At 41.6% G+C, this 21,306-nt stretch overlaps 3 protein-coding genes across 6 annotated transcripts in view; 1 reads left to right on the top strand and 2 right to left on the bottom strand.

Moving 5' to 3' along the window:
- Nucleotides 1-7,063, top strand: part of RB195_001904 (uncharacterized protein) — a gene marked incomplete at both ends in the record, with an annotated part of 57,247 nt that extends 50,184 nt beyond the window's left edge. For all 3 annotated transcript variants that reach the window (XM_064198894.1, XM_064198895.1, XM_064198893.1), the window contains 11 exons: nucleotides 251-438; nucleotides 1,903-2,068; nucleotides 2,154-2,284; nucleotides 2,349-2,424; nucleotides 2,769-2,967; nucleotides 3,095-3,253; nucleotides 3,342-3,466; nucleotides 3,582-3,764; nucleotides 3,923-4,114; nucleotides 6,738-6,884; nucleotides 6,938-7,063. In XM_064198894.1, coding sequence (XP_064054774.1) covers nucleotides 251-438; nucleotides 1,903-2,068; nucleotides 2,154-2,284; nucleotides 2,349-2,424; nucleotides 2,769-2,967; nucleotides 3,095-3,253; nucleotides 3,342-3,466; nucleotides 3,582-3,764; nucleotides 3,923-4,114; nucleotides 6,738-6,884; nucleotides 6,938-7,063 — 1,692 coding nt within the window. The remainder of the gene's footprint in view (nucleotides 1-250; nucleotides 439-1,902; nucleotides 2,069-2,153; nucleotides 2,285-2,348; nucleotides 2,425-2,768; nucleotides 2,968-3,094; nucleotides 3,254-3,341; nucleotides 3,467-3,581; nucleotides 3,765-3,922; nucleotides 4,115-6,737; nucleotides 6,885-6,937) is intronic.
- Nucleotides 7,064-8,218: 1,155 nt separating this feature from the next.
- Nucleotides 8,219-8,521, bottom strand: RB195_001906 (uncharacterized protein; the record flags this gene model as incomplete). Its single annotated transcript, XM_064198897.1, has 1 exon — nucleotides 8,219-8,521. One exon carries the CDS (start codon nucleotides 8,519-8,521, stop codon nucleotides 8,219-8,221), a length of 303 nt encoding a protein of 100 aa, XP_064054778.1.
- A 1,764-nt stretch (nucleotides 8,522-10,285) lies between these two features.
- RB195_001907 (uncharacterized protein) lies at nucleotides 10,286-17,496 on the bottom strand (the record flags this gene model as incomplete). 2 transcript variants are annotated; one of them, XM_064198899.1, is made up of 17 exons in its annotated part: nucleotides 10,286-10,437; nucleotides 10,512-10,675; nucleotides 11,019-11,072; nucleotides 11,898-11,994; nucleotides 12,059-12,156; nucleotides 12,284-12,362; nucleotides 12,451-12,523; nucleotides 12,599-12,679; nucleotides 12,855-12,920; nucleotides 13,001-13,096; nucleotides 13,633-13,710; nucleotides 13,766-13,935; nucleotides 14,065-14,137; nucleotides 15,259-15,352; nucleotides 15,495-15,629; nucleotides 16,817-16,899; nucleotides 17,395-17,496. In XM_064198899.1, 17 exons carry the CDS (start codon nucleotides 17,494-17,496, stop codon nucleotides 10,286-10,288), a joined length of 1,695 nt encoding a protein of 564 aa, XP_064054780.1. The 2 variants fall into 2 exon arrangements, with proteins under 2 accessions (XP_064054780.1, XP_064054779.1); XM_064198898.1 differs by lacking the exon at nucleotides 11,019-11,072.
- Between the last annotated feature and the right edge of the window lie 3,810 nt (nucleotides 17,497-21,306).

A 21,306-nucleotide genomic window follows, 5' to 3' on the forward strand; every position in this document is an offset into this window, starting at 1 on the left:
AAGTAATCCCTTTCATGTGATAATGCGTGAAGAACTTCCTCAAACCTATGAAAAACATATTTCCGGTCGATATTTCCGTCTTTGTTCATTCTATCAGATTTTGACTACTTATTTCCATCCTATCCGTGCACTCTTCACAAAATCTTTATTTGGTTGATATTTCACTCCTTTTGATATATTTATGGTGGAGTTTATTTTTTATCCATCTACTTTTGTGTATTTTCTGCCAATTCTTTCCTGCTCTCTTCAGGGTCAACGTGTGAAAAAGATCCTGTATCCGGAGCAATGCGCCAATCTGCTTGAAGGTGACACGATTGTAGAACTGGATGGTCGAAATGTTCGAGCGATTTCTCATACTCAGCTGGTTGACATGCTCAGAGAATGTCCGATAGGACATCGAGGTCGTCTGGTAGTCAGAAGAAGTTCACCTAAGCACAGGTAGGGATTCTTCCACCCGCTAATTTTACCACGTTCATCTTTTTTCCGACTTACCTTAGCCGTTTAATCGCCTCATTTTCCACGAAATTTCGTGACTGTGCTACCGCCACCTAGTTTCTAATGTCATTTATTATGTGTGGATGTGGCATTTCATGAACTAAAGCAAGGTTATTCAGCTAATGCCATCTTTGAAATTGTTAGTTCGCTAGTTCATAATTTCCGGTTGGGTTTCAGGAAGGGAGTAGTTTTACCACCACAGCATTCTCACGTTCCTGGTATACTTCTTTCCCCAGTTGCATGCTTTTTTCAAATGCTGTATCCTAGGAACATGCACAAGTGTGTGTGTGTGTGTGTGTGTGTGTGTGTATGTGTGTATGTGTGTGTATGTGTGTATGTGTGTGTATGTGTGTGTATGTGTGTGTATGTGTGTGTATGTATGTGTGTATGTGTGTGTATGTGTGTGTATGTGTGTGTATGTGTGTGTATGTGTGTGTATGTGTGTGTGTGTGTGTGTGTGTGTGTGTGTGTGTGTGTGTGTGTGTATGTGTGTGTATGTGTGTTTGTGTGTGTATGTGTGTGTATGTGTGTGTATGTGTGTATGTGTGTGTGTGTGTATGTGTGTATGTGTGTGTGTATGTGTGTGTATGTGTGTGTGTGTGTGTGTGTGTGTGTGTGTGTGTGTGTGTGTGTGTGTATGTGTGTGTATGTGTGTGTATGTGTGTGTATGTGTGTGTATGTGTGTGTGTGTGTGTGTGTGTGTGTATGTGTGTGTATGTGTGTGTATGTGTGTGTGTGTGTGTGTGTGTATGTGTGTGTATGTGTGTGTGTATGTGTGTGTATGTGTGTGTATGTGTGTGTATGTGTGTGTATGTGTGTGTATGTGTGTGTATGTGTGTATGTGTGTGTGTGTGTGTGTGTATGTGTGTGTGTGTGTGTGTGTGTGTGTGTGTGTGTGTGTGTGTGTGTGTGTGTGTGTGTGTGTGTGTGTGTGTGTGTGTGTGTGTGTGTGTGTGTGTGTGTGTTTCGACTCAGCGAAAATCTACCGCAAGGGATGAAGGGATCGACCATGTGTAGGAATTTCGTGTAAGATCGCCGTCCATGGGTCAAAACCTTTAATGGCTGCTCGAATCACGTTCCGGGTGAGGGCGTATCGAATATAAGTGCTATGCTGTACTGTAATTGTGTATAAGTAATTGTGTATAACTTCACTCGCCTCAGGTGACACCTAGCTACCTCCCCCGTGGCTTGTGAACCACCCGGGACCATTATTTATGAAGTTAGTTCACCAAAACACCCCATCTTCACACGAAGAAAGTTACCAGAAGTCAATTATTATTTAAGAAGAGTTGAACGGGCTTTATTTCCTTTGCAAGTATCTCCTTATTTGGTGAAAAATAGGATCTGAAACAGCTTATTTGTCCACCCAGATGCATTTGCGTGGATGAGTTCACAGCTTGTGTTCAGATCCCGAACACCAGCGGCGGAATTCCGATACGGCGAACAAACACGTGCCACTCCATTACCTATCGTATCACCTCGTTCAAAAACGCCTGCACCCATTTCTGGTGGACGACATGAAGCTGAACCATCATCAGCAACGTTAAACGCCAGGGCACAAACGCTACAAAGAGTAAGAATACAGTATTCTCTACAGTCCCCTCTTTGTTCCTTTTCTGGTCCTAGTAGAGTAACTTGTAAATTTTGTTTCCTCTCAGCAATCAAACGTTACCCAACCAACTGACGTATGGGACGGAACAGGAGCCGGGTCTAGAATGAAGTCATCATCAACAACACTGGGTTTTGCAACCCCTAACTACATGCCATTGAGTGCTTTTCAGTTTAATAAGTGAGAACATTTTGGCTATGAGGAAGCTATGCAGCGTCACATGAAGGTTCTTTCCTCTTTTAAGGCCAACCGATCTAATCATTGTGAATTTGATCCGAAAACCTAGCGGTTTTGGATTTCGACTACTCGGTGGAAGTGAGGTAGGTAAACTGTGTTTAATTTTTCCCTCTCTGTCCTGTCTCTGCTCCCTCTTCTGAGGATTTTGCTGTGATCTTTAGCTTTTTCCCTTAATATCGCAGCAATTTCATGCATTTTCTTGAAGTTATCAATTAAATGTTAGTCTTCTCAAAGCTACTGAATAATAATTCGTTCAAGTCATCTGTGATTTTAAACTCAGCTGAAAGTAGATTAGGAGGAGTATTTGAAGTTTTTTTTTTTCTGCTGAAATGAAATAAAATAGAAATCAGATAGAATGGAATGATTTGAAGGATTGCTTAGAATAGTTCATGGAATAATTGTCCACTGTCCACAATTTTTTTTAAAGACAAACACTCTGCTGACTGTTGGTCAAGTGGTTCCCGGTGGTGCAGCAGCAGAAGACGGCCGAATGCAAGAAGGTGACGAGATCGTCGAGATTGACGGTCGTAACGTGGAAGGTGTCAGCCATGCCGAGGCCGTCTCCCTTCTTGAACATGCTGCCCATAACAAGCACGTGAAGCTAGTGGTCCGCAGGCCAAGGATGGGTACGGAACGTTAAAGTCACCTTTTGTCCATTTATTTTTCTGCAGTTATGGCAGTGAGAAATTTGGAGCGATTAAGGATGAAAATTGCGATAACAAGAAGAAGGTGTCCTAGCGTTGTTGCTTTCAGCTGGAGATTCCCTACGACGTCAATCGCTTCATGTGGAAAGACCATTGATTGGTACTATGAGCGGATCTGGTGAATACGACGTGACTTTGTCTCGGAATGATACGGATGGATTTGGTTTCATTATCATATCATCGCTGAATAGAACTGGATCTACCATTGGTAAGTTCTCATGCTTAGAAATCTTTGTTGCATAAAAAAATGTTACATGACATTTACGGAAATTTTTTGCTGGAAATCCATCGTTTAGGTCAAATTCTCGAAAATTCACCAGCGGAAAAATGTGGACGTTTAAAAGTTGGTGATCGTGTGGTGGCGGTGAATGGTATCGATATTCTGAATTTATCGCACGGAGAGATTGTTGGCTTGATCAAGGTGTGTTATGTGTAGAATTTATCCGTTTCACTTGGATTCCCACTCATCTACTGTAGATCACAAAACGCAGCCACCAGCTGTGAACCTCGTGCCACTAGTGGCTCTGTATTTCCAGGCTTCCGGCTTGACGGTCCGGCTAACAATCGCTCCTCCGCATCCCGATGGTAGTCCATTAGCTTCAAGTACTCTGAATCGCACCACGATTCCCAGTATGTCCTATGCTCCATCACCACCAACATCATTCATTCCTCCTCCTCCGATGTTCCAAAATGGAGGCCTTTATGCGACTGTCGGCAGGGTAGGTTCCGTTCATCCGTTAGATTTTACTTTATGAAATTTTAAGTGGAAGCAACGTTTAGGTTTAGAATTTTATTTCTCTTCGTACTATACTTACTTTCACTGTAGAATTGAACTTTAAAGGTTTGTATGGTACCGTATATCTGAATATTTTTACAGAATACGAATTACGCCACCTATCAACAACCGTCGATGACTCCGTCACCCTTCTCTTACACTAACGGCTCTGTGATTAGGAGCACCTCAAACTACTCGGCTTATCCTGACATTGGACGTCCCATCTACACCACTTCACATATCAACGGACAGCTGAACGGGATGACCTTACAAAATACGGTGCCTCCAGAACAGGTAGCATTCCATATTATTGGCATCCTCTCAAATTTCCTACTTGTAACATTGAAGTACTTCATTGCTTTTATTCTAATCTTTAATTCTGGTATAATTACGTTAGTATTTGTTTTTTGGCGCTTTTGTAGAGATAGCTGCTCATTTTACCCCTCAATCAGCTTTTGAACTGCCTATTTAATGCTTAGCCTTCGTTCTCATCTATAGGCAAAGCTGGCTGCTTCTTTCTCTTCACGATACACGCTCACTTGTTCTGTTTTAATTTTTAAGACAACCTTAGTAGACTTCTGTTTTTCTCACACAGCAACCGAGTTGCGAAAGTTTGCTGGCGGCACTACGCGAATCAGGTGTTTTCGACACATACACCGAATCAGCCGATATCGACGCCATCGAGTCGTTGACACCTGCCGACTCGCCAGTGTTAGGCATCCGCCGGTGAGGTTAATCGTCATGGACCGCGCCTATCCCAGCATCCAACACATCCACTCTCCGTCTCTGTGGTTCTTCCCCAGCTTCTCAACTTCTTTCTCGACCAACCCTCAATTCCCTCTCCGCTTTTCTGTGTCTTCGAATTTTGACTCGCAAAAGGAAAAAAAAAAGATTTCTTCGTCTTTTCCATATTCAACAGCAATGTCTTATGTTTCCCAAGTTAATACTTCTTTCGCCTAACACCTTTATTGCTTATGCTTATGCTTATGTGCTTCTGTATGTAACAATAAGCTTCTCTTTTCAAACATGTAGAACGGTGGATTTAATCCTTTGAACTCTGAAAAAGGCAATTGCTATTAGGCTCTTTTCAAGATTATTTTCCAGATTCCAGAAACCGAATTAGTGTCAGCCGGTGCCGCCTTCCGTAGTATAAAAACTTAGGCTACAAATTTCAAGCTGTCGGTTGAAAACACTCATTTGCCGTCCAAAAGGATATACTCACGATTTAGACTGCAAACCGATAATTGAGTACGAGATGCTCAATTACAAGAGACTAATTACATAATAAAATAGTCGTACTTTTGAGAATAGCAGCTTACTCATTATGAGCATCGTTTTGATGTTTTCTTGCTTATCGTGCTAGTTCTGTCATAACAAGCTGTAATGTCAGCTACATAATATTATGTAGTCTCATGCACCGGGTTCCCTCCCGAAGGAGCTGCCGGCATCACTGGCCGGACCCAGAAGATTTGGGCTTGGCTAAGGCATGATGGGCTTGGCTTTCTGGACCTCTATTCCGCCGGAACAGAGGTCCTGGTTCCGCTTGTTTCAGCCTCTTTTTGCGTAACTCAGATCCAACGTCTTTCTTTCGCCAGGTACATTATGACTTATTAAGGCTTATCTTTAATACAAAACTAGAAAGTAGGGTTGCTAACTATGTAATAGTGCTAAACACAATTAACACTAATACAATCGAATAACTACGAATAAATGCAAACAAATTACTACGGAGAATTAATTAATTGACTACTAGTATATAACCACGGCGACAGTATACATCAAACTACATAGTTTTACTGTCCACAGTACACGTGGCCAATCATAGTGCACTAACAGAGCCTAAGTTATGGGTCATCGTTTCTCTAAATGGGTAGGTTAGAGGAGCTGCGCCGCAGATGATGGATATACATTGTGGCGGCGGGCTACCTTTCCTTACAGTTCACGGAGCATCTAGATCGATTGCAGATCACGGATCAGGAGAACGCAAGACAAAACATGAATCCAAGCGCTGGGAACGGTGCATTGTATGCTAGCCAGCAGCGGATGGGAAGCACAGGAGGAAGACAGAAGCATCAAGACCCTGTCGCGAAAACTGAAATTGTGCGGAAAATTACTGAATGTCGACATATTTTCAATTTTTGCAATGCTTTCAACACTAATGACACTCCACTCTTAAAGACATTACTCCACGAATTTGGGGTGGTACGGGTTTCAAGTGGGTGATGCCCTACGGGATCGTAGATTGTGGGGCTGAGAGTGATTCCATTCATCTCTTCCTGTATCAGTGTAAACACCCGACCGCGACTGCTTCTTACGACGGTTTCTGTTGCAATGCGCAACCGTTCGCCCCTCCTTCGATTCGTCCTAATGGTGGGTTTTCCACGAATCGCAGGAGGGGCCGGGCGCAACGGTTGCGCATTTCAACAGAAGCCGTAGGAAGAAACAGCGTCCGTTTCCACTGATACAGGAGGAGATGAATGGAATCACCCTCTTCCCACAATCTACGTCCCGTATAGGCATTACCCGCCTGAAACTCGTACCACCCCCGATTCGTGGGGTGATGCCTTTAAGGTTCCTGCCACAGATCAAAGTTAAAAGCCTACATTCCCGGTGAAAGTAAGAAACAGCAGAGCATGTTCTCTTCTTCCTTCCATGTTCTCTTGAAAGTCCCGTTAAAATTCGTGTGAATAAAATTCCCTGTAATTCAAAAATGTGAAGAAAGTAGAGTGCTGCTAACTCAAGAATGTGGAATGTATGTGTAGGGCAACTATTTCTTGTAAAGAGCCTCTACGCTAACTTTCCAGTAAATGTTTCCGCCAAGCCGCTCCCGCATGTGACGTTAACATAAGAACTTTTCTATCGAAGTGCCTTTCTAACAGCAAAATTTCTGGAAACTGAATTTTACGTTAAATTCTAGGATGGCCCTATAATCTCAGTCGAACTGGAGCGTGGCGTACGCGGGTTCGGCTTCTCTATACGTGGTGGGCAAGAGTTCGGTGCTATGCCTTTGTTTGTACTGCGTATCGCTGAAGACGGTCCTGCAGCGGTTGACGGACGGTTAAAGGTGAGTTGGTGTAAGCGTTTCGACTATCTTAAAGATGAACGAATAGATTCCAGGTGGGAGATCAGTTAATTTCTATTAACGGTCGTGATACTAAAGGTCTCACACATGAAGAAGCCATCCAACTTATCAAACAGCATCCAACCGTTCGTCTAACTATACGACGCCATAAGCTTCCCTGAGTTTCCTCTTTGAGAAGGTTCCTATTTTTTTGCGCTTACAATCCTTTCAAACTTCTCTTCGAACGAATCCATTTGTTGTCCTGTACAGTTCGTAATGTTTCTTTTTCTAACTTTATTACCGCTGTACTAGAAATCTGGAAATGTTCTCATTGCAAATGCTATTCACTGTACTTACCGTACACCAGCCAAATTGAAGTGCTACATACCCAGAGATAGGAGGGCAGTAGTCGTTTTAACGTCAACGCTTTAACTCGTCCGCTGCAGGCTCAGTTTAATGTTGGTAGTGAAGGTGATAGTTTGTCGTATATAGTTAGCACAGTTGACACTTGACATCGTCCTCAGCGTGATCCTGACGGTCCTTTAACATCTCTTATCCATGCACATATATAGTTCTAATACCCGACACACACATACACACTCAACATGGGTCTCAGTTCCTATTCATTGAATTATTATACGTCAACATTGAGTTACTGTACTTGTTCCGTTATAATTGCTTTATTTGATTGTATTTTTGTTATTTTGGTATTACCCGTGACATTTTCGTTCGTTTGCGTTTATTTGTACATACAAAAGATCCTCTGAATATCACTTCTTCAGTGCGATAGATTATCGATAAAATTGCTATCATCAACTTGTTCCTTTTTGGTGAAGGGCTTTAATGTTCCGTTAGGACTCCTGTGGTCAAAAAGAAACGCTACAGGATATTCCTCATAAATCCGAAGTTAAATCAGTAGTTCAAAGAATGTCGACTAGCGTAGCAGTTCCACCAATCATGATTGCATTTGAATTGGGTCTTCATACGAAGCGTCAATAGTCACCCTACTGTTTGTACAAACCTTCTTAGCTTTAACTTGCAGCAGCAAAGCTGCAGTAGCTGCAGCGGCAAAAATTTCCTTGTAACCCATCTAAGCGGCTGAACCGTGCCACAGAAGAAACTGCACGACTCCACACAGCGGTATTTCGAGAACAACATTTACAAAAAATGACCGGATGTAGGGCGCAGGCTAACCAAAATCTCCTAAGCATTAACAGTGTTAGTAATTTGGTGGAAACTCACAATGTGTAGCTTACTCTAATGACTTAACTCCTTCACTAGCGGGTTCGTGGAAATGCCGTAGGAATTCCAGTGATATCATGAAAAGCGGGAGCAATTTAGCTGGAGGGTAACTGCAAAATTGTCGAAAATACAGGAAGAGAAGTGATTGCCACAAATTCGGTTCCGGCAGCAGAGACGAACGAGGGAGGCGACGGCTTCCGCCAGTCTTCTTCACAATCCCCAGTTTTCTGGAGAAGATAACGTCCGTACATGAGTCGATATGGTCCGGGTACTGATCTATGTTCCAGACATAGTATGGCATGCAGAGTTGAGACGTCTGATTGTTCCTCGTCATCAACCGACCGTTTGTTGCTAAACGCGCGTCGTACCGTCCTGGTTTCGGAGATAGGATAAAACATGCAATGAACGCCATGAAAGGCGGTCGCAAAATCCGTCAAATTCTGCGGAATTGTGCTTTTAACTGCATACTTAACTCACAACGTAGCTAGTAATCTAGCATCTGTGTCATTATTGTGGGTAACCCTAGTGATCTACATAGGCCAATGGTTCTATTATTTTATCATTGTATTATTATCTTATTATGCTAGAAAGCGTTGGATTTGCATTTTAGTAGCGGTCGTAACGCAGTGATCATGTGCACAATAAACCTGGGGTTGGGAAAAAATCTGATAGATTCGTAGCGGCGCGCATGTAGCCGCTGCTGGTACGAGTTAAGATGAGTTAAGGTTAAGAGTTTAACTCTCGTTGGCGACGTATTTGCGAGTCTTGAACTGCACTTTTTTCTTTTTCTTTAAGATTGCTATGAGCTTTATGTTGGCAAGAATGAATGCTTAGCTGTATATAAAGGGTGCTTATCAAAAAATCTGTTAAGAGTTAGAGCTGTGCGGAAAACTTTGTTGGCATCAGAAATCATGTCTCACCTTGTTTTTCCATATTTTTTCACTTTGTTCCATTCCTAATTGTATTTGTTGAGAACATCATGGAGGAGTTAGTGAAAAAATAGATGCATTTTGGGGTTGTCCCGATATAGGAACCACTGAGATGACTGCTTTCACGACTTCTCTCGGAGGCGGAGGATGGAAGGTTGAAGGGTTCTCGAATCAGCAGGGGATGGGACGGCGCATGCGGCCACCGCCCAACCACGCGTGGACCCCCACCACCTTGACTGCCTCCTGGAGGCAAACGAGGCAGACGTGCCATACGGGCTGCTTCGAATCCTGGTTTCTGGTTGCGGTGGAAAGGTTGTTCTTCACTTACCAGGAAACTCGGTCAAGTATGATCCAGAGATGAGATCATGGCGATGTCAAGGCTTACTATACTTGGAGAGCATTTAGCCATCACAAAACCAAGGAACCTCGGTCACGATGAGCTGACTTCCGAACGACTCTGGTTCGGACTCTCCCTGCATTGTCGCTTTCTGCATTTCCTCTGTCCACGTGTTCCTTGTGTGTCATATCCTAACATTGGGACCCGGACTGTATACAACTCCTCCTCGGTAAGTCTCGGTTGCTGACTGAAACACATGCTCACCAAGTCACATTCACCTGATTGGCCTGAAAAACAAAGGACAAGGAGCCAAAAATGATTTTTTAGACATTTTCATCACAAATATTACTCTCAAAGTAATCCAAACAATAACAATCGGGTAAAAACTAGTAGCTACAATAATCCATACAGTGCAGTAGAAACAATTCCTTTTCAAGGTAATGGGATAACAACTCATAATTCAACAATGCGATCATACAAAGATACCGTATCTTTTGTTACGTAGTAATATATATCGACGGACGCAACATCTAAAAATGTGACTGAAATCCTCAGTACGATACGTTCGTGAGTGAGGTACAACAGCGATATGTGCACAACAAAGAAAGAAAGATTCCGAGCAGCTTGAAAAAAAAGAAATACTCGATAGAGTACTCCAATTCTTATAAAATACTTACCGAAATCCCACAGATCCAAAAATATTACCCATGATGTACTAGAAGTAATCTGCTATGGCTGCTTATTACGAAACTACAAAAGCATATTACCGCTTAAAGCTAACTTAAAGTGAGTTTTTTGTGAGAGATTCAAAAATTGAAGCAACTGGAGAGTTCTCTCGTAAGCCCAAGTGCAGAGATTGGTTCAAAAAGGACGGCCGAGCCAGGAACAATGTCGGTTCATTGTTGCCGTCGATCTTTCTCCGCTTCCTGTCTCCATCGCCTCAAATCGACACTATTCCGTGTTCGCTGACTTTCCTCATCCTCTTCCGGCACAGTTGTCAATGTTTCGGTCACCGGAGATCTTCGCAGGGGGCTAGCCGGTGATATTTCTAGATGAAAAATTTGGAAAAACTACTAGAATTCGAAAAGAAAGCAAATGTGTGGTTTAGAACATTCCACTGACCACCGTCTGGAGTGAGAAGCATCGGATTTCGTGCTGCTTCGTCAGCAAGATCATTCAGAATATCCAGTGAACTTCCACCTTCGATAGTTGTCTTCAGATCATTGTTCAAGGACATTTGCGACATGTTGAGTCGAGTTGGTCGTGACAATTTTCGCATGTCATTTCTGCAAAAAATGGATGCGGCCGTTTTCGGAGAAAAACAGCAAAGAAATCCAGTGATCTGCCGATTACATGTGAAACTAACAAATTATCTCCCTGCAGTTTTCGGTCGGAAAGGAACGCCACTTTTGACCAAAAATAGGACGGATTTGTGAAAAGCGCTATGTATGTTTGTGTGTAAATATACTGTCTCTAAGAATAATAAACCTTGATTACACTCATTTGCTTGAACATCAATCCCTTCCACAATGCAGCATCTGAATACTTGTCGCACTCAATCATGTCTGATACCACTTCATCGACCCCGGAAGGATGAACGACTTGGTTTGCACTAGGGCGGATACAAACCTCCGATCGATCGTGCAGACAGCGAAACCTCTTACCGAGAGCGCTACACCAGCCCTGAATTTGGGATATCAAGCGGTAATAGACCTGGATCCAATGTATTTTTTACGACTATGAGGTTAGATACCCTAAAGTTTTCAAAAAGGGAGCTGGGATGGGGACGAGGATCCCCTGGCCGTACGCATATACAGACGGACCCTGAGGGGTTAGACTGCCATCTCGTGAAGTAGCTCAGCGCAAATTGCTGCGGACTCGGGCACTCGTGACCAAAGTTCGACCGCCGATGTCCTCCGCACCTCTTTCGGGAATAGACATGGGCACAATGAAAAGGATAGGGTCACTGGCGTATCAATCCATTTGGATGCGCCAACGCGTTTTCACTGCGATTCGTAATCGTTGAGGCTTTGGAACGCGTGTTAGCCTATACGATGAATTGCGCGGCCAGCCTATGATCAAGCGAGGATTTTTATGCTCCCGAACAAGTTTGGTACCAATTTATCGATCCCGAGGGATGAAAGGCTTGGTTGGCACTAGAATGGTTTCGACCGTTTGGCAACAGCGGACCTCTGACCGAATTCGCCACATCCGCCACATGGACAGAATGGGCGCAACAATTTCTACGTGAAGATCAAAAATCCATCGATTAGCCTATTGATAGTATGACTATAAAACACAAAAGTATACGAAATTTAAAAGCTAAAAATTTAATTTCTACAAACATCTCAGAAGAAGCTTGCAGCGAAAATAGCTGTCTTCCAAAGAAATGTAAGTCCTGAAAAAAATTTATTGTGTTGTTTATTCCAGAGGATTTAGAACTTTACAGGATAAAATGGTATGCAACGTTTCAAGATGTTACAGCAAATTAACAAAATATTAACTTACCGACTAAATTGCTTGCGGATACTGTCGATGACACCTCTCCTACTTGCAAGGCTTGTGCGACTACCACAATGACGATTCACAGAAACAACAGAGATACCTAAACCCGTGAAATTCAATGTTTGACCTCTGGCATATTTCGTGAAGTCGATATTTTCGGCTACCCCGAGGCAATAGTCTCGCCTCTGCATCGTCTATCGACAGATCGTCCAGGTCATCTCCGGCAATATGAGGCATCATGACGACTTCGTCTTGTTCCAACCTGAAATAGAAGCGTTATCGGAATCAAATTGTGCTGAGGGTGGATTGAGGAGATTGAGCGAATCATCCGAGTGAAAAGGAGTGGAAGAAATGAGAGAAAGAACGAATGATCTGCTAAGCAAACGCACTCATAGTGAGCAGCGGAACCAATCTGTGGGTTCACAGGTTTCACAGCCGAATCAGCTGAGTACAATGGTTCTATCGCCTCTGAAAAATAGTCGCAAATATAACCGTAAGCGAGAGCTAGTGGAAAAAAGGAACAGTGGCAATAGTATGACTATGCGAATTCACCCACCAGCTCCCCAAAAACCATCTTTCTGCTGTTGTGGTAGGTCACCGTAGCAGTCGTCGACTATTGTTAACCCGACCTAAAAGTGAATTTTCTTTGAAAAAAGGAAGAAAGAGACCGAAATGATGAGGAAAACAGAAAGTTAAAAGCACACTCGAAGGTTCCTGTCGATCAGGTAATTGCATTCAAAATCGTCATCATCTTCACCAAGTGGATTCATAAGACTTTCGGCCACCTGTAAAACTGAATTTGATAATTAAAGCCGCAGTTTTCTTTCAATTTGATCAAAATAAATTCAATAGATTTCATTGCACATTTTCCCACTCTTTCTTGTTTATATACATATCTGTATATAAACAAGAAAGAGTGGGAAAATGTGCAATGAAATCTATTGAAGCTAAAAATCTAACCTTCATCCATCCAACATAGAATACGAACTGAAGAGCAGTCATAGCAAAAGGCACCAACGGATACAACTTAAAGAGTGATGCTCAGAAATTACGACTAATCAGCGTTTCTTAGTCCTTAAACACAACAAAAAACACAGAACACTTACTGGATTCGCGTCTTTTGGTGGTTCACCGTCGATAAGAACAGATTGTCGAGCAATAAGACAAAGGAAGAAGTACGCTCTGACAGCAAGGAAGACTACCTAAAGATTATATGTATCATATCGCGAGAACAGAATGGAGGAAAATGTAGGTGGGGGGACTCCGTGGTGCCCTTAATTCTGGTAGGGAATAACCAAATCGATCGGGGCCCAAACACTTAATCATTAGTCTTAGAGGATCTATGACCTGTAAGCTAAAGTTACTAAGAGAAAAAAGTAAGATGGAGTGTCCAGAAATAAGGGCGCCACTGAGTGCCCCCACCCCCTCATCTGCCGCCAACTACATTTTCCCTGGAACTAAACTGTAAAACTTCATCAACATGCTTTGTTTCAAACATTTAACTAGAAGAGTGAGCGTGCAGAGTGTTTCAGCCCGACCCGCCCACTGTCCTGGGAACCAATCACAGACGAGGATGCTGGCACAAAAAATCTTGTACACCTATGTTCTTCACAACTACAGTATCGCCGCTGAGAGATTGTTACACAAAAATTCAACTTCTGATCTGGACAAAGAGACATTTTCGGCTGGACACAACCAACAGTACATTTTACAATGGAAGAGCATATGAATAACTAACTTGAGGATACACCAAAGGAATAGGGACCCAATCGAAATTGGCGAGCTGAGCAAGACCACGGCGAAAATCTCCAATGTGCTGAAAGAAACATGTTAGAAAGAACATTGGACCAAGAAAATTGGAAAGAGCGGACCTTGATGATCTCATTTAACATCAGATCGCAGCTCAGTTTACCGGATGTACGCGCCTCAAAGAGTATCGTGTATGACCAATGCACAGGAAGAAAATGAGGTGTACATCGGATCTCTTTGAATTTGTTGTTGTATACAGCGTATTTATCACGTTCCGCTTCAGTCATAAAGCCTGCAACTTTGAGAAACTTCCAGACGAAAACAAGGGTGAAACAAGAGCTGACTGGCAGAACTGCAACGAACGCTACATAGAATACTTCTAAGGAAGATTGACAAATTTAGCACACTAGGAAATACGGACCTGCAGCAACCACGGTGTCCAGAGTGGGAAGTCGACGTCGAACTTGCATACTAATATCTCGAAAGATTAGCACCTGGAATTTCATTCTCAAACGACGTAATTACAGAAACAACTCCAGTGAAGAGCTCCAATCAAGGAGCAGTGATTAAAGGTTTTTTTTTGTTCAATCAAATCATAGGTTAGATTAGTCGTACAGAGTCAGATTAGACAGATTGCACCTAGGTTTGTCCACTTTTCGAACTAGTCTTCTTTCAGCTGTATTTGAGATCTTCTGGAACTCCTTTTCAAGTGTATGACTCCAAATGAGGACTGCCAGTCTCCGATTCAGCGATGTGATACAAAAATTTCTCCAAAGCAGCAAAAAGATAGGTGGTAAGGGGAAAAAGTCATTCAAGAGGCTTTCGAATATCATCACAATCGTATTCTCAGGATTTGCTCATCTCAAATTAGCAGATGTGCAGGATTCGGCATAGATCTACTCCACGGACAGATAATTTTGATGACGTCGAAGAACACCAAGCTGCTGTCCTGAAGTGAAGGTAGCATATTCCGGAAAAGCTGTTCCGGGATGTCTTCGTCCCATTGATGAAAATACCGTTTTCTTAAGAACGCTCGTGCAGATTAATAATTCCTTAAATAAATATCGGGATGGAAAAGAATTGTTTGCCATTTTGAAGTGAGCTTCTCATTTTGTCTGTCCTTGTAAAAAAATCAGATTCCAGAAACTACTGTGTTATTAATTTTGGTAGTTCTAGAAGTTATTGTGGTAATTTTCAAAGTTCCAGTTAACTTGAAAAAAAAGCAAATCAGCAAATTCGAGCAACTTCCATGTTCGGAGTACCTTGAAACGTAATGGAGACAGAAAAGATGTTAGCTATGCAACTATGATCCAGAGAACGATACTACTTCGAAAATGTGGAGATATCCATCAATGCAAAGCTGTTCTGATTGCGTGAAGAAAAAAGAAAATTTGGATTTCACAAAAATATAAAAGTATGGATGAACTAAGAAATAAAGAAAGGAATGAATATAATTAGTTAAACAGTTGTAAACAATTAAATAGAAATAAAATAAAGTTGAATACAAATAAGTGATCCAGATAAAAACAAGCAAATAAATAAACGAATTATAATAAAAAGTAGATGAACAAAAAGGGCATATGGAGGACCATTTTCGTGAGCAGAAACCAGATACCTGTGTAAGCACCATGTATCGAATTACATTTCTTCGCATCATCCGACTTTTTTCATCGTTTCCTCGTAAATAGGTGGACATCACCAATGCTGTACTAAATACCAACTTAAAAATTTGAAATCAAAATTTCGAAACTAGGAAAGTATGTCGTCCAACAAATTAGCACTCTTCTTTCATTTAATACTTTTTAACTCGAAAAGTATTTCAACAATAGAGTTGAAATCCAAGTCACCTACTTGTCCACCCATCCGATATTATTGAAGTATTCGTTCCATCTGCTGACGATAATCGTTACGAAGAAACCAAGCATGAAGGTGAGCGGAATGTAGTCCAGCTTTTGATCAAATAATGCAGATAGATTGTCCCAGAACCTAAACCACAAAAACATTAATGAAAAAAACTTAAATTACGGTACGACCCGCATAATTTCATATAATCACAAATTAATACTACCAAAAAATTGTCAAGAATTTTTCAATTTCAGTTTCACTTCTCTATATATCAAACTTCCGCCGTTTTCTAATGTCTGATTCCTTCACGGCTAGAAACTTGGAGTTTGGTGTGTGCGAATTCCTAATGAGCCCAATTTCTACGCACGTAGCAATGAGACGTGTGCGTAAAATGTGGCTGCAGAAAGACTCGTCAAAAATCCAACCAACGATAATCATAAATGTTTTAAAATGTTTGATTTTGATTCAAAAGAAGTTCCTTTCTTAGGGATAGGAGAAAGAGAAGAAAAAGAAGTAAGAGAAGGAAGGAGAATAAAAAAGAGGGAATAAGAGTTTGAAGGCTTCATGTGATGTGTCAAGTGAATCCTTGAATTCTCATGCACTTTTCGCGAATGATCACCTCTTTCGTATCTTCGTGCAACGTAGCACGAAGCATCATGGAGAAAGCGCATCTGATGCAAAAAATACAACAAGTTTTAAGTTTTCAAAGTAATGTTTAAAGAAATAGATGTTTGTGGGTAGAATGTGTATTATGTCCTTCTTCCGTGCTCTCGACAGAGAGAAATTGGAAAACCAGAAATCTCCAGGTCTGGCAACTCAAGTTACGGAAAGGCAAGTGCAGTGCAGAAATGAAACGCAATATTACAAACGTACGCATTAATTGGATGAACACCAACTCATTAATATTCCTACCTATCAAAGTAGTTAATGGCGAAATGCTACTCGTGCTGTGCGGACTACGGAAAAACACGGAGTTCGACATTGCAAAAAATGAGTTTCAGCGACCTCGTCTTACTCTAATCTTCTCGTTTTAGGCATTAATTATGATGTATATGGAGTGGGCAGCGGAAAAAAAAAACTGCTCAGCGAACGAGGCGAATTCTAGTGATCTCGTCATACTGGAAAACATCCACATTTATCTGTCAATTATAGTACATGTCATTTGGACCGCAGAAAACAGTATTCTCATTGACGTGACAAAAAATTACTTCTGGCGACATTCTCACCATTGTAATCCATCCGTATCCAGGCATCAAATGTGTTGAAGACTGATTTCGTTTTGTTTTAGTTACCCTTATGCACCCTTCTAACGAAAAAAACGATCTCACCTTCTTTGCTCTTCTGATAGGAAGTGATTAGTTCGATAAACTGTCGTAATAATCGCGAACGCTGTCGTAAATATAGTCAATTCCTTAAATAAAGCATTGTAGTACCGTAGATACGATAACAATTCTGTGTGGTTATAGCCCTAGTTGTACTACTCTACACGTCAATATTCCTCTTGTGAAACAGGACGAGAACTGTCCCTCATGGAGGCTGCACGCAATTTGCGGAGAGCATGTGATTTCGAGGTGATGCAGAATGTCAGAGAAAAAGTGAAGGAAGCGGAGAACAATTTTCTTATTTATATTTTTCTTATTATTTTTCTACAAATATTCAAAAAAGAAAGAAACTGACTAATATGAAGAGAATAATTATGTGTCACTACGTTTGTTATCCTTAATAAATACTTTCATTTAAATGAGTATACTGCGTACCTATACATGATACACCTTAGGAGAAATTGAATACAAGTACCGTATTATACTTTAAGAGAAATTCTGGCGGTACATCTGTCGTGAATTTAATTCCAAGTAAAATTCCAGATTGAAATAGAGAGAAATGCACGTGCAATTAAAAAAACCACCTTCAACACGGATTTCCATATGGAACCACGCCATCGCAACTGTAGCCTAAGGAAGGACACAATGGACGTCTGAGAAACGTCACGATTGTAGGTGACCGTCATCTAGAACAAGCTGATGCAAATCGCGCGGAAAAAGGGGAGTTTTGACGACCGAATCAAATCGAAGCTGAACAGCATTGACACGAACCAACAGCCGACAAAGAGGTCGAGCAAACAACTGCTCTTAAGTAAACAATGCAAGTTAGCGAAGAAGTATGTGAACTTTGAGACATGTACTGCGTTGGATTCACAAGCCCTCGAAAATCCTATGTATTCATTCGCTTCGTACCGCTTATTTTTTCCAACATAAAGTAGGAGGAAAATGAATGACCGATCCCATGGGAAATTTTGTTGCTCTTCCTTCCAACGAGCAGAAGGAAGAAGGAAACGGATGTCAATTAAACGTTTAAGGGACTACATTTCCAAGAGAGATTCACGTGGAAAACCCTTCAATGCAGATCACAACCTCGTTTGCTGCACCACGAAATTCATCAAAAATACAAAAAAACCTGTACTTTCAAAACTATGAGAAAAATGTAGTTTCGATGTTATGATTGTAAGGAAAAAAAACCTCTCGAATTCCTTTTGAATTCGAAGAATTCCAGAATTTCCCAGGAAGACATTCCCAGGAATGCTGTCTTTAGGTCAGCTTATGCGAGCGCTATTCCAAAGCAACGAAAACTCTGCATAGTTATGAGTATTTGAAGAAATTTTCTGAGGAAATAAGGCTGCTGTGATTAATGTTGGCAATATTTGCATAGGAAAGGAGCTCTATGAGGATCGCAAAGGAAATTCCTTACGAAATACATGACATGCTGCAAGTAGCTCACCACACACACCTTTTCTCCTTTCGGAATAATTTCCCTCGGTCAAAGCAAAAAAAGCAGACATGAAAGAAGAAGGTGGCATCAGCAAACAAGAAAGAAACTGCATTGTGTGACCTCAGCGATGCACCTTGTAACGGGGAGTAGAACGCGGGCAAGCCGCAACGCGTCGGCTTCTTGTAATAAGTTGCATCATAAGGGAGACCGGATCATGTAGGACCCATATACTAGAGAGAATTGAGCGTAATCACGGATATGAAGGATAACGTTTCTGGCGTTAATCAATCCGCTACGGATGCTCCCCCACGTTCACTTGGGGCGGGCATGGCGCAGTCGGTAAGATGTTCCGCTTCTTGCACGATCGTTCGAATCCGCTCTAGTGCTCCCCAAGTCTTTCATCCATCCGGGGTCGATAAATTGGTACCAGTCTTGTCCGGGAGGACAAAAACAATGATTTGACACATCGGCTAGCCAGCGCAAGTCATTGTATAGGCCAGTTACGCGTTCGTGAACCTGTATCATCGACCCCGATGATGTATAAGGGGCGTGGTATAAAGGACCGTTCGCGGTCATGGTTATGCTAGGTATTACGACTTGTACGGTCAAAGAGTGCGGCAGACTACGCTCTGCCCACCTTTTCATCCAATTCTATTGCTGACAATTGTTCTACTCACCTGTACTCACATAATAAAGACATTCCACTGAACCACCTCTTTTTGGTCTGTTCAAATAGGGTTATAAAATACCCCAAAGTCTCTAGTCACCCACTCACACAGTTTGATAACCCTATTTGAACAGACCAAAAAGAGGTGGTTCAGTGGAATGTCTTTATTATGTGAGTACAGGTGAGTAGAACAATTGTCAGCAATGGAATTGGATGAAAAGGTGGGCACAGCGTAGTCTGCCGCACTCTTTGACCGTACAAGTCATAATGTGCTAGCATAACCATGACCGCGAACGGTCCTTTATACCACGCCCCTTATACATCATCGGGGTCGATGATAACCTGAAACGATTCCCGAATCACGGATATATTCTGCAGAATTTGTACAACTTGTATCTCCGATAAAATAAACGATAATACAATAATGTTAATGTGATCACATTCAACGAATTGGGAATAGAGGAAGAAGTGCAGAAAAATCCAAATAAAATTGATATGGAACAAAATAGACAGTCGCATTCACAGGAAACAAATAACTCCGTAAAATTTAGGTGCAACTCTGGATTTTTACAGAGATCCCGTCACAACGAGTGAAGCTCCAGGACGATTGTCGGTAAAGAAACAGTTTGTGTGAAAAAAAGATGCTCTGACTCGGAAAACGAAACTTTTGCCTTTTTGTGAGAAAATGAGTTCTTGTGGATCGACAATGAAAAGTTTGTGGAACCTCGGCTGTGCTTGATTTGAAATGTAGTTGGAATTCCTGGGCTGTGCATGGACGGAGTCGCATAAAACCACGGAACACGCCTATGTACCTCTTCTACCGTAAAGAAATAGTAGGCGCTTGAATGATGATACGCAGTGCACGTCCAGTGAGTCACCGATGCCGATGCGTCAACATGAGCCGTTGAAAAAGGGCATAGGTGCAAGAATTAAGAGGATTTGTTTTATACTCCAACTTCTGAATATTCGATAGTACGCATACATGAAGACTTCTTTCAAAATTCTCCCTACGATTGTCAACGTTTTTTGCTCTTGCATTGTTTTCACTTAGCTATTTCCATGTATAATTTCTGTTTTCGGTAAATAAATTTGTTTTTTATATAGGCTACTGCTTAGATGTGTATGATAAAAGTAAGTATGTGGTTGTAGTATAAGTATAGTAGAGTCAGAACGACAAGAAGCACGGTACAATTGCGTGAGCGGTTGCGCTCGAAGACACGAAGGTACGGTGGATCGCAGGTTGGGAGAGCAAGATCTGCACCGTGGTTCACGTCGTTTTGGCCCGACTATAGATGTAGATTCGAAGATCAGAGATCGGGTGACTAGTGGAAATGGGCAAGGCAAGAAGTGAGGATTTTTTGAGGAAATTGAGCAGTTAGAAAATCGTACATTTGAGACATACCCCAGTTTGATGATCTCTGATTTCGAGAATTCCGAGTTCTATTTGCCTCAATGGCGTCAGTTTCGAAGAGCGTATGAAAAGTAAACAGAAAGGGATATGAAAGAGAGTTATGGGCGGAAATTTCACGAGAGAGAGTTGGGACGAGTTTTCTTGAGCCTCAACAGAACAACGGAGAAGGAAAGTCTTGTCGTGTTTTGTTTTTGTCTCTTGTGTTGTAAATAAACTAAAATTCATAAATTTTTATGTATTTGTAGAAGATCTACCAGAAAATTTGCACCACAACATTTACAAAAACTTCTTCTGAAGATTTAAAATAACAAATTGAAACTTTCTAACACAAAACCGGTTAAGAAGTGGCATTAAAACTGATCCAAAATTTTACTCATTTTTAAAATCATTTAAAACGACCTGCAGCAATGAATCTGAGTAATTCAGTGAGAAGCGCGTTAAGCGAAGACCGGATCAAAAACGAAAGTTTCCTGGTGGAGTTCCGCAAACGATCTCGCTCCGTACAGCTGCAATCGTGTTCGAACGTTTCGTTCGCGCGCGCGTTGACTCATAAAATCATCGCTTGAAGGTTGAATCGCTGCTCACGTCAATGGAACGACGCGTACTGAGTGCGGTAGCGATGAAAGCAATCGGATGGAAGTGCGGATCGATAGCTGCATCCCAAACATCGCTCGTTACCTCGTGCATGCTGGTAAATTTGATCTAGATAGAAGCGGGAAAAGGAGGAGCATCGCATGGAAAAAACCCAAAAGTCCTTCCTTTAATTAAAGGATGAGAGGGACCGGTTTTTTCTCTCTGGACGAGAGTAATTCAAAGAATATTCCTTTCATGTTTCTGAGCACAAATATTGACAGAAAATGAGAAGCTTATGTTTTTCATAAATTCAACTTTACAAAAATTGAGTAGTATAATTTAATACACAGTATCCATGTATTCTACATAAATAAATACATTAATAGAACAACGTCGTAACT

The sequence above is a fragment of the Necator americanus genome, chromosome IV (genome assembly GCF_031761385.1).
Source record: "Necator americanus strain Aroian chromosome IV, whole genome shotgun sequence".
In the NCBI taxonomy this organism is placed as follows: Eukaryota; Metazoa; Nematoda; class Chromadorea; order Rhabditida; family Ancylostomatidae; genus Necator; species Necator americanus.